Source organism: Sarcophilus harrisii, chromosome 4 (assembly GCF_902635505.1).
Source record: "Sarcophilus harrisii chromosome 4, mSarHar1.11, whole genome shotgun sequence".
NCBI classification, from domain to species: Eukaryota; Metazoa; Chordata; class Mammalia; order Dasyuromorphia; family Dasyuridae; genus Sarcophilus; species Sarcophilus harrisii.
The window spans coordinates 123,524,387-123,540,446 of record NC_045429.1 but is presented as its reverse complement, the minus strand read 5'-3'; the positions used below and the strand labels follow the sequence as shown (position 1 = coordinate 123,540,446).

Sequence of the window (16,060 nt, the reverse complement as noted above, 5' to 3'; positions counted from 1 at the left end):
AGTTATGAGTAAAATACCTTTAAACCATAGGACATGATATAATGTCATCAACTTCTTACTAAAAAAAGTAGAAGAGAGTACTTACCAAGCCTCTATGTCTGATGTTTCTAAACAAAAAAAATCTCCACATACTTTCAAATAACGTCAAGAGTTTCTCTCAACTGCTCACACAAGCCCTTTAGTTAAAATGAAATGAAAGGAACTTTCCACCTTTGATGCAACTTTTAAGATCAACCAAAGGAAGTGATGAATGCTTGTTAGTACCAGCCTCAAAACTCAACTGAAAAAACAAAGTGACTTATTTAACTTTCAATCTGCAAAGTGTTTTAATGATCACCTCTGATGATCAGTTATAGATCTGAATTACTATTTCTCTATGAAGAAGGGGAATGTCTTACCCTACTATTAATTATGTGGAAATTAGGAGAGCTAGTTACAACAGAAAGGAAAGCATTTCATATTATATATAAGTATTTTAACATTTTACTAATGACATTTTATTCATTCCATTCCCTCAAACTTAAAAACCAATAAATGCAACTTGACAGTATACAGATTCTGAAGTAGAAGATTCATTTTCCTCTTTCCTTCCTCGTCTGGTAAATCCATTATATACCAGCATCTCCACCAAAAGAGAAATGAAACTTGGATAGCTAATTTTTTTTTGATGCTCTCATTGGAGTATATGATTTCTAAGCCTCTTACAACTTTTACCATTCTGTGAATTCATAAGATCTAGGCTACTTGCTAAAATATGGCTTTGAGTTTATTTTTTAGTTTATATATGCATGCTATAGAAAATAATTTCTCTGAGTACAAAAATAATCCAACCCACATCCTAGTTATCAACAATGGGGAGAGAGCTGTACATGAAGTCAGGGAAAATCATCTTCCTGAGTTCTAATCTGGCCTCAGACACTAGCTATGTGACCTTAGGCAAGTTACTTAATCCTGTTTGCCTCAGTTTCTTCGTTTCTAAAATGAGGTGGAGAAAGAAATGGCAAACCACTTCAGTATCTTTGCTAAGAAAATCACAAATAACAAAATGGCAAAAGGTCAGTCACAACTGAAAAATATCTGAACAAAAGTACTAAAAGTCCTCCAAATACATTTTATTTTAGGGATTAAATTTCTAATTTCTGTTATTACCCATGGTCTTTACTTCTCCAGCATCTCCCTCCTGCTCTCTGTATTTTGTTAGCTTCCTCTCATACACCGTGTTATCATAGTTAGTCAGGAATGAATTATGTTACCTGGCTTTGGATGACACTCACTATTTTGGAGGGAGGGAGATATTCCAGGGCTTTTGCTGTCTGTGAGTGAAAGAAGGAAAGGAAGGAAGGAAGGAAGGAAGGAAGGAAGGAAGGAAGGAAGGAAGGAAGGAAGGAAGGAAGGAAGGAAGGAAGGAAGGAAGGAGGAGGACAAAGGGAGGGAGGAGGAAGGGAAGGAGGAAGGGAGGGAAAGAAAGGAGGAAAGGAGGGAAGGAAGGGAGGGAGGGAGAAAAAGAAGGGAGGGAGGGAGGGAAAGAAAAAGAAAAAGTATTAAGTGTTTACTATTTGCCAGGCACTGCAGTAAGCCTGGTGGGTACAAATACAAAAAGAGAAATATTTCAAAAAAAGAAATCAAGGAAAACAGTTTAACATAGAAGGAAGGAAATAAGCATGTGCTAGACATTATGTTTAGTGCTTTTAACAAATATCTCATTTAATCTTTGAAACAACCCAGGGAAATATATATTATTATTATCCCATTTTACAGTTGAGAAAACTGAGGCAGAGATTAAGTGACTTTCCAAGGAACACAAAGCTCTTAAATGTCTAAAACCATGTTTGAACTCACCTTCGAGACTCCTGGCCCAGCACTTTATCCATTGCACCACCTAGTGGCCTTCCAGTCACCTTCTCTCTGATGGGTTGGTTGCCAGGAAGAGAGGTTTGATCTATACAGGATAGTCCCCTTCTAAAAACAACGTACTACCAATATATTTGAGAATTATTTTGTGACAATTTATATGCAGCTATTTGTGACTCGACTATAAACTCGTCCCTTCCCTGTTTAATTTCAAGTTCACATTGATAATTTTCTTTGTGTCCCTTCATAAGGGGTCCACGTTTTGTCCACAGGTGTCACGGGTGGTCTTTTTCTTAGGCAATGCTAAATTCTGAAGGCTAACATTCAGGGTTTTAAGTGCTGCTGAAGTATGAATTACTAACTACAAAAGTAAAGCTAAATGGTGGATCAAGCCAGAATTAGTATCTATGTAGTCACTGTGTATAATTGTTGTTATTTTTTTCCTATTAAAACTGCAAATATTCTACCCCCACATATTGCATTTTGAAAAACTCTTCCTAAGTGAAAGAGATGCCTCCGTTAATATAGTTTATTTAAAATTTTGTTTGCATGTTAATAACTACTTTTGAAGCATAACCACTTTGTTACCTCATACATTTGCATGACAAAAGTTCAAAAGATTTTTTTTTTCTTATCTTTTTTTTCTTTTACAAAAGGCTATCTCCACCCCCAAGATAATAGGAGCTTCTGTCTAGATCTTTCTCTGGGTATTTTTTGGTAGCCCAAGTAAGCAAAATACACATCTTCAGATAGCACCACTTCCCAGTGTACCTGAAAATACATCATATTTAGATTAATTATGAGAACCAATACATTATAAGTTCCCTACCAGACAATAGATGCCATATAGAAATCTAAGGTTACAGAAGGTCTTGACTATTTCCCAAAGCTATGTGGGCTCAAAGACTAATCATGACTATGAACTCAGCCACATGCCTCCTCTTGAATTTCCAAGAATACTTGAAGATCTTACTAATAAGGGATGCTGTCAGAGACAATGCTTTTTCTATATATAAATAAAAGCTATCTATCCTCAAATCACATTCCACATATTTATATATATATATAATATGCACATATATGTATACATGCATAAGTAAGTATATATGTTTATATAGGACATCAAAAAAGTCAGTATATTTGTAAGCATTTATATGAGTGTATATATCAAACATTCAATAATTTATATCCTTTAACAAACCCTGTGAATTGTAGATAAGGATTTTTTTTTACCTTGTAATAATGCAGAGCTCATTTTTACCATGTAATTACATAGTTAGAGGGCTTTTGCTGCTAAATGTGAGAGAATAAGAGAGTCTGATAACTTCTGCATTTCTTGAAATCTTATAAATCTAGTACATAAAATATTTTAAAATTTTTCTTATTTTCCTAATGAGATTCTAAACTCCTTAATCACAGAGATTATATTTTCTATGTTTGGGGGCAACCAATAAACATATAGCAAGAAAATGAGAACTTCATAGATGCTACACAAATTGATTGTTGTCCTTCGTTCCTGAAGAGAACCAAAATGGCATCAATATGTTGCAGTCAGGGTACAGTGTGTCTGGCTATGTTTGATGAGCTCAGAACACTTCACTACTGATCAAGTACAAATAGTCTATGTGAACATTTGGGGTGAAGATATTGCTAAATTTGTGCGTTTCATATTTTTTTGAGCTACTGCAATTCTGCTTTACCCACAGAGCACAGAGCCTTCTTTAATGTGGGAATGCTATGCTCAATCCTTGACCAGTGTTTTCCATGTCATACAATGAGTATGGGTTTACTGGTATTTTGTCTTCCTGTGGGGGAAACTTGCCTGTGGTTCAGTCTTGGGACAGAGTTAAGAGGATGAATCATAAATCTCATGTTATCAATTAACAAACATTTATGAAGTACCTTCTATATTCTAGGTACTTGTTAGGTATTGGAAACATAAAAACAAAAAAGAAACAGTCCCTGCTCTCAAAGAACATTCCTCTTGGAGAGAAAATGTATCAGAAGACATAAAATATGTATGTGATGTCCTCCATTCTCACCCCAAGAATGCACGAATACTCTCTGCTTTTCCCAGATAGGAAATCTCTTCATTCTGGAAGCTCTCGCCTTCCCTGAATTTCTCACTTTGGAAGTATTATTCACCCAAACAGTCTCTTTCCTCTGGAATTTTACAGACCAAGAAAAAAAATGAAGATAAAGTTTAAGTGATTCATCTATAGTCAAATAGGAATTCAAGCAGAACTATGTAAATGACATAGCTCAGAGTCCTGTTTTCACTTTCTCCTCTCTTTATTCTCAGGACAATTCTCTGGGTGGATTTGGTGATGGGTGGTTGTATTGATTTTTCTACTTTTGATCACTTATAGCACCTTACTTCTTTTGATTTGTTAATATGACAGAAAGAAAGAAGTTAGATCTCCAGGGCACTGGCCACTTAGGGGCTGCTCTTTATTCAGAGTCAATTCTTCATACCCAACGCTTGTTAGGAAAAGAGATAGGAATAGGGAATCTAACAGTTTAAGGAACATAGGGAAGGTATTTGTGAGGATTTGAGCTAGAGGTGAGAAGGTAATTGAAAAAGAAAGCAAAAAAGGGCCTAATATAATATAAGGGAGAAAAATCAAGGACTACAAATAATTTTTTTGTTTATTGCTTTGAAAGACAACATCAGAAGGCATCTAGGAAGATTACTCATATTTGTTTTAGAGAAAAATGAGTAAAATATAAATGACAGGTAAAGAATCAGTTATATGACAATGGAGGAATAAAGAGTTGCGTATTTTAAGCCTTACTAATAAGACTTTTTTAGTCAGTTCTTTGTATTGATCATTATTTTGATTTTTTATGCTGCAAAGCTTCCAGTTCAATTTTATGTTAAAAACAAAACAATTTTAACACAATTAATAGATTACTAGTCACTCTCTCTATAAAAGTTTGAAATTCTTGAAAAAAATTTAACTCTCAAGAAATGACTGGTTACTGATATAGGGAACTGGTTCATATTAGATATTTTGACCTCATAGACCTTTCTACATAAAAATGAGCTAACATCTCTCTCAGCTTGATAAGAAGTTGGAGTTTTGCCACTAATGTTATTTCTAGTTTTTAGTCTCCTCGTTGTGCTGATTAATTTCTTTCAACTTCAACTTCTACAAGAAATGGGGTAGCTGATATTTTATACCAGGGGTCCTCAAACTATGGCCCGTGGGCCCCGGAAGTGACATTCGACCTAAACTTGTGTTAGCAACGCACACTTCCTGCACTGGGCTGAGGTGGCAGAGATAGAGTGTGAGGCGATACCAAGGTGAGGTGAGTTCCCAGGCCCAGGTGTGTGGTGTGGGGAAGAGAGAGAGATGCAGAAGACAGAGAACTGACGGCCCAAGGCCTTGTACAGTAATGGCAGCCACCACAACAGACAGGCGTGGGGGATGTACACTGATGCTGCGCATGTCACGGCTGCTGCAAGGGGATTCACTGCAGCAGTGAAGGTCGGAAGTGGGAGAGAAAGTGTGGGAAACGGAGGCATCACAGCACAGAGGCAGCTTGGAGGAAGTTGGGCATTGCAGTCTGTATGTCTCTGTGTAGCGCTGCATATATATATATATATATATATATATGTATGTATTTTACTAATAGCAATTTGGAATCCTAGGAAATAATGATGTCAAGAAAAAGAAAAATTGACTTGGAGTGTAGGATATTCAAAGAACAGTGAACTTATGATTACTTTTTCATGCAGTACAAGGAAAGAGTTATATGTCTGATATTCCAGAATACAGTGTCTGTGTTCAAAGAATATAATTTGTGTGGACACTATGAAACTCAATGTAAAGATAAATATGATTGTTTGGTTGGAGAAGTGAGAAAAGATAAAATATTAAAACTGAAAAATACATTGATAACTCAGCAAAATACTTTTGTGAAGCAGAAGCAGCTAAATATTTCATCACTGTGAGCAAGTTTTCAAGTTGCCAAGCTAATAGCACGCACTGGCAGACCATTCGTGGAGGGAGGATTTGTTAAAGAATGCCCTCTTTTTGTTGCCAAAGAGATGTGTCCAGAGAAGGCCGATTTATTTAGTACCGTGAGTCTTTCAGGACCTACAGTTACATGGAGGATTGAAGAAATGGGAGACAATCTGCATCAGCATTTGCAAAACTCCATAAAAAAAATTCATATTTTTCCTTGGCACTCGACAAAAGCAATGATGTTCGTGATTCTGCACAACTTCTAATTTTTATTCATGGGACGAATGATTATTTTAAAGTCATAAAAGAGCTTGCTGCACTCCAAAGCATCAAAGAAACAACTACAGGAGAGGATATCTGTGAAAAGGTTTGCCAAACTATGAATGGTTTGGAGCTGGACTGGGCTAAACTAGCCAGAGTGACAACTGATGGTGCTCCTAGCATGGTGGGGTCTAAGAAAGGAGTAATTGCTCACATTAACCAAGAGATGGACAAACATAACCATTCTCATCCAATAGGCATACACTGCCTCATCCACCAACAAGCGCTGTGTAGTAAATCACTGAAGTGGAACTCTGTTATGAAAATTGTGGTATCTTGTGTTAACTTCATTAGAGCTAATGCACTAAATCACAGACAACTTCAGGAATTTCTGTCTGAGCTAAATGTTGAATATGAAGATGTTCTATATCACACAGAGATCCATTGGCTGAGTTGAGGGAGAGTTTTGAAACGTTTCTATGACTTACTTCCACAGATTACAACTTGTCTGCTTTCAAAAAACAAAGTACCAGAGCCCAATGATGCAGAATGGAAATGGCACCTTGCCTTTCTGACAGATGTAACAGAACTAATCAACAATTTCAATATGCAACTTCAAGGAAAGGGTAAGCTCATCTGTGATATGCAATCACATGTCAAAGCATTTGAAGTGAAATTAGGCCTCCTCATCAAACAAGTGAAGGAGGAAAACTTCTGCCATCTTCCCACAACTCAAAATCTATTAGGGGAAAAACCGCTGATTGCATTCCCAAACAAAACATGTGTGGATTCACGGGAAAAATTGCAAAAAGAGTTCCAGTTTAGATTTAAAGAGCTTCATCTCCATGAACAGGACATACAGCTTTTCCATAACCCATTTTCTATTGACATTAAAATGTGGATACAATTTACCAAATGGAACTGGCTGAACTGCAGAATTGTGACTCTCTGAAAGACACATTCAAGTCAAGCAGCCTTCATAATTTCTATGCATCTCTCCCCTCTGAGACATATCCTCATCTCAGGAACCATGCACTCAAAATGGCAACCATCTATGGCAGCACTTATGTCTGTGAACAGACTTTTTCTAGAATGAAACATTTGAAATCTCCAACCAGATCAAGACTAACGGATGCACACTTGCATCACTTGTTATGACTAGCAGTGACAAATATGGAACCAAACATTGATTATCTCATTAGCCAAAAGCAGGCCCATAGTTTCCATTGAAATACTGGTAAGTTTGTTGATTTAACTTTACTTCATTTTAAATATTGTATTTGTTCCCGTTTTGTTTCTTCACTTCAAAATAAGATATATGCAGCGTGCATAGGAATTTGTTCAGTTTTTGTTTTTTACTATAGTCTGGTCCTCCAGCAGTCTGAGGACAGTAAACTGGCCCCCTATTTAAAAAGTTTGAGGACCCCTATTTTGTACTATATAGCTTTGAATTATAGAATACCACAACCTTTGAGGAATCAATGTTCTACTGTTATAATTTGTCCTTTCTTTTCTAAGAGGATCAGTGACATTTCAGGATGTCTTGACTTGGACATGAATTATATTTAAATGAGGCAAAGTCATCATATTACTCATCAATCTCGCTCTCTTGCACAGTCATCAAATGCTAATGTAGGACAAAAGTCGAAATGGCTGACGATGGCTTGGAGATGCAATGGGTGACCTTGGTGTCTTTGCTCTAAGCATTCCCGGCACCTGCTTCAGCTGCTCTCATGGAGGGATGGAACAAATTGTTATTTGCCCATCCTGCCATATGCTTGGAGTGGACATTTGAACTTACCGATGGTTTCTGTTGGTTATCCTCAACCTAGTTTACTCCATCTGCTAAGAGAATTTTGACAGGATGTGGGCAACATACATTTTATATCTTCTTATAGCCACAGGTGAGAGTGAGCAACTGAGCCACTAGCTATTCATAGTTTAACCTTGATATCTATATTATCTTGTAAAGAACAGTACCAAGTAATGATGTTGTATGAAGAGAAACTTCAAAAAGCATGCTTAAATATATAAAATAGACTAATGGTAAGATGGGGATTGTGGCTTCCCCTTTAATATTCAGAATTTAGTAATGTGTCAGTGTTGTACAGTGAAAGACAAATGGGTTTGAAATCAGATAAACTGGGTTTAAATTCCAGTGTTACTATTTATTTCTTTGTGTGATTTTAGAGAAATCATTTTGCTCTAGATCACAGTTTCCTTATTTTTGAAATGAGTAAGATGGACTAGATGGTAGACCATTCCTACTAAAACAGTCTAGTTTTCTGATCATTTTAATTCTCTGAATTACCTATTTTCCAGTCTGAATTGTTACTATATATACCACTAGGTGTCAGTAGAATATCAATAAAACAAAATAAAATTTCTAAATTTTGTCCCATTTCTCCCCATTACTTTTTTGTTCAGCTATTTCCTAAATTTAATTTTTTTTTAAACTAAACTGAAATTAAATCTTTCTGCCATTATTTGTGGGAAGCTTCCCTTCCCACTGCACCCTCAGTGATTATGCTTTCATTTCCAACTTTGGTTAAGACTTCCCATATTAAATAGTATTTTTCTTTCTTACCATAATATGTTTATACTTCAAGACACCTTTTCAGTGTATCTTCTTTTCCCAGTTGCTAACAGAATGGAAGATCAGTCACAAGAGTCTTTTATAGATCCACAAGTGGCTATATCCTTATCATGACACATCTTACAATAGTGTAAGAGCAAAGTTGCTCTCCACATCACTCACAAGTTAAGATCCAAACCAAATGAAAAGTATAATTGGGTGATATTTAACAAAATAAATAAAAATACAAAAAAATATAGATAATGTTGCATTTTAAATAAAGTTAATATGTGTCTCACAGAGATCTTTATGTATAGTTTGGTGGCTCCCCTTTTTAACCTTAATTTAATATTGCTGATATAGAGAATAGTTCCAGGAAAGTCAGTCTGAAGGGTTGCCAGAAACTCAGTCTATTTCTGGGGAGACAACTGTTTTAAATTCCTTTGGAATACCAGAGAAAGCAAGCCAGATAACATTAAAGCATAATATGCCAGTGATCTTGAGAATGGTCATCTTGGTTCTGAATGTGTGACATGAATGAAATTGATTAACTTCAGTTAATCTGCAGATAATGGTAATAATTGGTCTTATGCTACTTAGCTTTAAATAATAGAATACTACTAAGGGTGTGCTGATGAATGCATAACTGCCAACTCAAAAAAAAAAAGAGTGAGAGACTTACTTTTAAGTTTAATAAGGATGAGTACCATCTTATTAAGTCTATATAATCAATAAAACAGTAAGCCAAACCATGCTTTAGAAAGTTTCACAATTTCTAAGGTGTAAATGCTCTCACTGAAAATTTAAGAGTCTTTTCTAACTATTTTAAACTAACTTCAGTGCACCTCTGAATACCACAGTCTCTTAGGAATCAAAATTACAGCTCACCCAAAGGGAAAGAAAAATGCTAAGCATAAAAAAGTTGCAATGTCATCAAGGATGACATATATATGAAAAAGTATGAACAATATTATAAAAGGGATGCATGACCAAAAAAGGAATAACTGTTCATATATTGACAGCAAATAATATTTAAATGATAATGTACATGCCTTTGGAACTTGCATAATGTCAAAAGTTCTAGAGGAAATACTCTAGGTCATTGTGTAGGTGGCTCATAGAAGGACTTTTTTTGGAAGATATAAATATTGATTTACAGGGCAGCTAAATAGTATAGTGGATAGAGCATTAATCCTGGTCAGGAGAACCTCAGTTCAAATCCATCCTCAGATACCTAATAGTTATTAGCTATGTGACCCTGGGCAAGTCACTTAACCCCAATTGCCTTGCAAAATATAAAAAAGAATTCAAACAGCTTTTTAAAAATAAATTCTGTGTATCATCTTTGTTCCCATCATTCTCTACTTTTTAATTATATTTATCTATGCACATCTTCCCAGCTTACAGACCTCCAAACAAATATAAGCACCTTGAAGACAGAAGCTATTTTAATTTATACTCTTAGCATGATGCAAGGAATGCTATGGGAGCTTAAGGTTATGAAGACAAGATTGCTTCTACATATTTGTTGTGCTACTTGATTTCTATCCCTACACATTTTCACTAGTGAGTTACTAGAATTTCTCAGGGTTTCTTTCTACAGAGTTTGGAAGCCAGGTGGTTGGCTCTGTTTGTGTTCCAGAAAAACAGGGACTCTTTTTCTAGAAATTTTGGTTTATCTGAATATGAGAAGTTGGAGCAATGTAGGGGATTATCAGCATTACTACTTTAGCCACACTCATTCTGAAAGAGACAATATATTAAACCCAGGGCTTCCCCAGAAAGATCTGAGTTCAAATCCAACTTCAGCTGCTAAATGGATCATTTTGGACAAATCATTCAACTTCTATCTCAGTTTCTTCAACTATAAAATGGGGGTAATAATAGCACCTACCTCCCAAGGATGTTCTGAGGGTAAAATGAGATAATATTTAAAAAGCATTTAGCAGAGTACCTAATACATAGTAGATTCTACATAAGTGCTAGTTCTTTTAATTGTTGCTGTTTAGCCATTTTTCAGTCATGTTGGACTCTTTGTGACTCCATTTGGAATGTAATTTGGCAAAGTTACTGGTTTGCCATTTTCTTCTCCAGCTCATTTGACAGATAAGAAAACTAAGAAAAATAAGTTAAATTACTTGCCAGAGTCACACAATTAGTAAATGTCTGAGGTTAATTTTGAGCTCAGGAAAAGGGGTCTTCCAGACTCCAGACCTCGTACTCTGTCTACTGTAACTAGAAGTTCTTATTTTTAGCTATTATTATTTAAAATATACTTTTAAAGTGATGGGTCAGTCTGAGAATCATTTTCATATCAAAGGTATAGACTTGCTTATATCTAAATGGCCTTTTTACGTTTATATTATATTATAATATATTGTTATAATGTATCATATGTAAATATATAATTATATTATACATATTATATAAAATATAATTATATTACATTTCATATATGTATTATATGTAATACTTTCTGGAAGTCATACCTCCTCCACAAAGGAGGACCTCAGTTCATAGAATTCTCAGGAGATGCAAACACTGACAATACTCTGCTCCTCTGATACTTTTTCTTTTGGTAGCTTACTGGGGAAGACATATAAAGGCGTTTCCATATCAAAAAACAAACAACTTCTGAAGGAAACATAAACATTGAAACAATGCCTTTTCCTAAACCCAGAGATTCATCTGTGTCTAATTTTCACCCCTAAAATAATTCAATATACCTAAAAGCAAATAAAGTGAATATGATTGCCTGCAACCTAAGGAAATTGCAGCCAGCCAAAAGAAACCAGTAATGACTTTTATTTCTTCCTTAAACTCCCTTCTGGAATGACAGTAAAATTGCTCACAATTTCAACTAGTCCCTACACCTCTGTGAAATTTCTATAACTACAATACTAACAATTGGTATCAGGATTGCGATGAACAAAAGAAAACAATAGAACTGAAAACAAAAAAGAAAAAAAATTATGCCCAATCATCCAAGAAGGGTACTGATCAATGTCTAGAAATATTGAATCACATAATACATGGAAGAAAATGACTGCAGTGACAAATGGAACATACCCTCTCCAAGCAATATAGTAAGGATAGACAGATTTAACTATAAATTGCAACAGCACCAAGATTGGGGAAAGGTAGGTTGGTTATTAGAGCTGATACTTGGATATTTTCATTGATAAATTAATCATTAAATATTTGAATATCTATAAGATGAAAGGCACCATGGTAGGTATTTGTTGAATTTTTCCAAAAAGGAACCTTGAAAAATATAATCAATTATTTATTATACACACATACTTTATCCATAAGAAATGTATTATTTCTTAGGGGCTTTCCCCAGATTACTCAACATATTTCCAAATCACTTCATCCAGAATTCAATTGCTGTATGCTCAGGTAATACATGATATTCAGCTTAGCAAAGTATAATTAGGAAGATTAACCTCTGATACAAATAAAACAAATCATGAACTCAAATAATCATACCAAAGACAATAAGAAGTGAATTAGGAGTCATCCAAGCAGTCTTCCTTTGTATTAGTATAGCTATTTGAATGTTTGTTATCTATATTTTTAAAGTATGCTCTATACACAGGTGTTAGTTCAAAAAAAAAAAAAAGAAAAAATTATATTTTTAGGATGAGATTAAGACCCAGCCTTGCAAGGTATGTGGTATTTTTTCAGTGGAAAATGTGTAGGTGGATGTGTGTGTGTATGTGTGTGTATGTGTGTGTGTGTGTGTCTACCAACATAATACTACATAAGCAGTTCATACTAGTTGACTGATAACTCCAAATCCTTAAGGAAACTTAAGCTTAAGGATATGCAAGAGAAAATTGAAACATCATAAAGAAAAGTGATATTAAACTGATTGGCCTGAAAGTTCATATTATATAGCAATTTGACCCCAAGATTATAAAAAAGAATTTAATTTGTCCATTGTATTAGAGAAATGATACAGAGAAAAAAGAACAGAGATTGTAAAATCACACTGTAGAAGAATGGGTGAGGTGGGGAAGAACAAGTAAGTCTTATATTAGCAGATTTCCTTGAATGAAAAAATGGTAGTAGGGTGGTGGGTTGGTGGGGTGAGGAACAAGACTATGTAACTGAAAAGGTGATAGATTGTAAACAGAGGAATGGAGGAAGAAGTAACCCATATCTGTTTAATGAGAGCTAGCATTTATATAACACTATAAATTTTGTAAAGCATTTTATAAATAAGGAAGATATAATTATTATCTCCATCTTTCAGATGAGGAAATTGAGGTTGAAAGAAATTAAGAAACTTGCCCAGAATCACACATTGTCTGAGGCAGGATTCAAATTCAGTTATTTTTGAGTGCTCTATCCATGTTTATGAGCAGTGTCTGATGTGATGTGATATTCAAAAGAATTGAGAAAGTTGGTTTGGGCAAAAGATTGAAATAGTTGATGCTGAAGCATTTGTGGAAATAAAGATGTAGTAATACATTGTTGGTACAACTTTGGATTGGTACAATAATTCTGGAAAGCAATTTGAAATTATGCAAATAAAATGACTAAACTGCCTATCTGCTTTTAGTCAGAAATTCCCACCGCTGGGACTATATTTCGAGGAGTTAATTTACAGAGAGAGAGAGAAAGAAAGAAAGAAAGAAAGAAAGAAAGAAAGAAAGAAAGAAAGAAAGAAAGAAAGAAAGAAAGAGAGAGAGAGAGAGAGAAAGAAAGAGAGAGAGAGAAAGAAAGAGAGAGAGAAAGAGAGAAAGAAAGAGAAAGAAAGAGAGAGAAAGAGAAAGAAAGAGAGAGAGAGAGAGAGAGAGAGAGAGAGAGAGAGAGAAAGAGAGAAAGAAAGAAAGAAAGTCTCCAGATATATCAATGGAGTTATGATAGATGGAGATAGAGAGATAAATAGAGAATGTAGATATATTAGTACTTTTTGCGGTAGCAAAGACATGGTAACAAAGTTTGGTGGTTGTCCTTCATTCTTGAAGGAGAATGGACACACTGTGCCTGACTGGCTTATCAGATTAATATGAACTTAGAATGCTCTACCATAAGTCAGACATAAATAGTCCATGTGAGCATTAGGATGGATTCTCTAAATTTGTGCAACTCAGGTTTCTTTTAAGCTACTTATCTCTGTACCAATTCCAAAGTTCTTGAGAAAGACCTTGAGAGTGTCCTTGTATAATTTTTTCTGACTACCATGGGAATGATTGCCATATGTGAGTTCTCCATAATATAGTCTTTTTAGGCAAGCATACATTTGGCATTCAAATAATATGGCTAACTTATCAGAGTTGTGCTCTTTGCAGTAGAGTTTGAATACTTGGCAGTTTAGTTTGAGAAAAACCTCATTGTCTTATTATCCTGCCATTGTCTTTTATCCTGCCAGGCAATCTTTTTTTTTTTAATAGCTTTTTATTTACAAGATATATGCATGGGTAATTTTTCAGTGTTGACAAAGGTTGGAATCCTTTGTTCCAAATTTTCCCCTCCTTCCCCCACCCCTTCCCCCAGATGGCAGATTGACCAATACATGTTAAATATGTTAAAGTATATGTTAAATACAATATATATGTGTGTGTATATATAATATATATATGCATGTCCATACAGTTTTTTTGCTGTACAAAATGAATTGGACTTTGAAATATTGTACAATTAGCCTGTGAAGGAAATAAAAAATGCAGATGGACAAAAATAGAGAGATTGGGAATTCTATGTAGTGGTTCATAGTCATCTCCCAGAGTTCTTTTACTGGATGTAACTGGTTCAGTTCATTACTGCTTTATTGGAACGGATTTGGTTCATCTCATTGTTGAAGATGGCCATGTCCATCAGAATTGATCATCATATAGTATTGTTGTTGAAGTATATAATGATCTGGTCCTGCTCATTTCACTTAGCATCAGTTCATGTAAGTCTTTCCAAGCCTCTCTGAAATCATCCTGCAGGTCATTTCTTACAGAACAATAATATTCCATAATATTCATATACCACAATTTATTCAGCCATTCTCCAACTGATGGGCATCCATTCAGTTTCCAGTTTCTGGCCACTACAAACAGGGTTGCTACAAACATTTTGGCACATACAGGTCCCTTTCCCTTCTTTAGATCTCTTTGAGATATAAACCCAGTAGTAACACCTCTGGATCAAAGGATATGCACAGTTTGATAATTTTTTGAGCATAGTTCCAAATTGCTCTCCAGAATGGTTGGATGTATTCACAATTCCACCAACAATGTGTCAGTGTCCCACTTTTCCCACATCCCCTCCAACATTCAGCATTATCTTTCCCTGTCATTCTAGCCAATCTGACAGGCATATAGTAGTATGTCAGATTTGTCTTAATTTGCATTTCTCTGATTAATAATGACTTGGAATAATTTCAATTTCTTCATCTGAGAATTGTCTGTTCATATCCTTTGACCGCTTATTAATTCTGCCAGGTGATCTTTAAAAATCTTTTAAGACAATTCAAATAAAAGTGATTCAGTTTCCTGGTATGATACTAATATACTCTCCAGTTTTCACAGGCATACAAGAATGAGGTCTGTACAACAACTTTGTAGACTTCGGTTTGGTCGTCAATCTACTACCTTTTCTCTCCCAAACTTTACTTCAGAAGCTCCCAAACACTGAGCTCATTGATTAGAGAATGGCAATATGAACTGTGATACATGAATTTAATGGATATTTCTCTGCTATAAGAGATAAATGTCATGGAGTAGTTAAATGGCACAGGAGATAGAGCAACCAGCCCTAGAGTCAGGAGGACCTGAGTTCAAATTTAGTTTCTGCCACTTACTACCTATGTAACCCTGGTCAAATCACTTAATCCTAATTGCTTTAAAAGAAAAAAGAAAGAACATGATGAATACAGAAAAGCATGAACTTACATGATGAAAAATGATATAAGCAGAACAATAGAAAGAACAATAACAACAAAACTATAAAAACTAAATGATTTGAAATTATAAAAACCAAGTCTCATTACAAAAAAGAGACATGAGAAAATACCTCTCCTCCCCATTTATGGATAGGGTCCTTGAATGTGGAACAATTTATTAAATGTATTAATTTGTTTTGTTGCTTTTTTCTCTTCCCCCTAATTTTTTTGGTTATAAAAATTATGCTCTATCTGGGGCAGGTTGAGGGGAAAGTAGGTGATATAAAAAAAAGTATCAATAAAAGTGTATCTTTTAAAAAAAAGGAAGGAAGGAAGGAAGGAAGGAAGGAAGGAAGGAAGGGAGGGAGGGAGAGAGGGAGACAGAGACAGAGAGACACAGAGACAGTGACAGAGTGACAGAGTGACAGAGGAAGAGCAAAAACAAGTTGAGATAGGTTAAAGAGTATGTGCTGGACCATTCTTTCAATGAGTATTTGTACCAACTGAGTCAAATATTTA

General features: G+C 35.1%; 1 protein-coding gene across 2 annotated transcripts in view; it reads right to left on the bottom strand.

Moving 5' to 3' along the window:
• The window catches only part of RPS6KA2 (ribosomal protein S6 kinase A2), a 504,379-nt gene that overhangs the window by 447,267 nt on the left and 41,052 nt on the right, over positions 1–16,060 (bottom strand). The window contains exon 1 of one of the 2 annotated variants that reach the window (XM_023503337.2): positions 86–203. The exons of the other annotated variant lie outside the window; for it this stretch is intronic. Within the exon in view, the coding sequence (XP_023359105.1) occupies positions 86–130 (45 nt within the window). The 5' untranslated portion in view covers positions 131–203. Of the gene's footprint in view, positions 1–85; positions 204–16,060 lie in introns of those variants that run through there. 2 annotated transcript variants of the gene reach the window in all.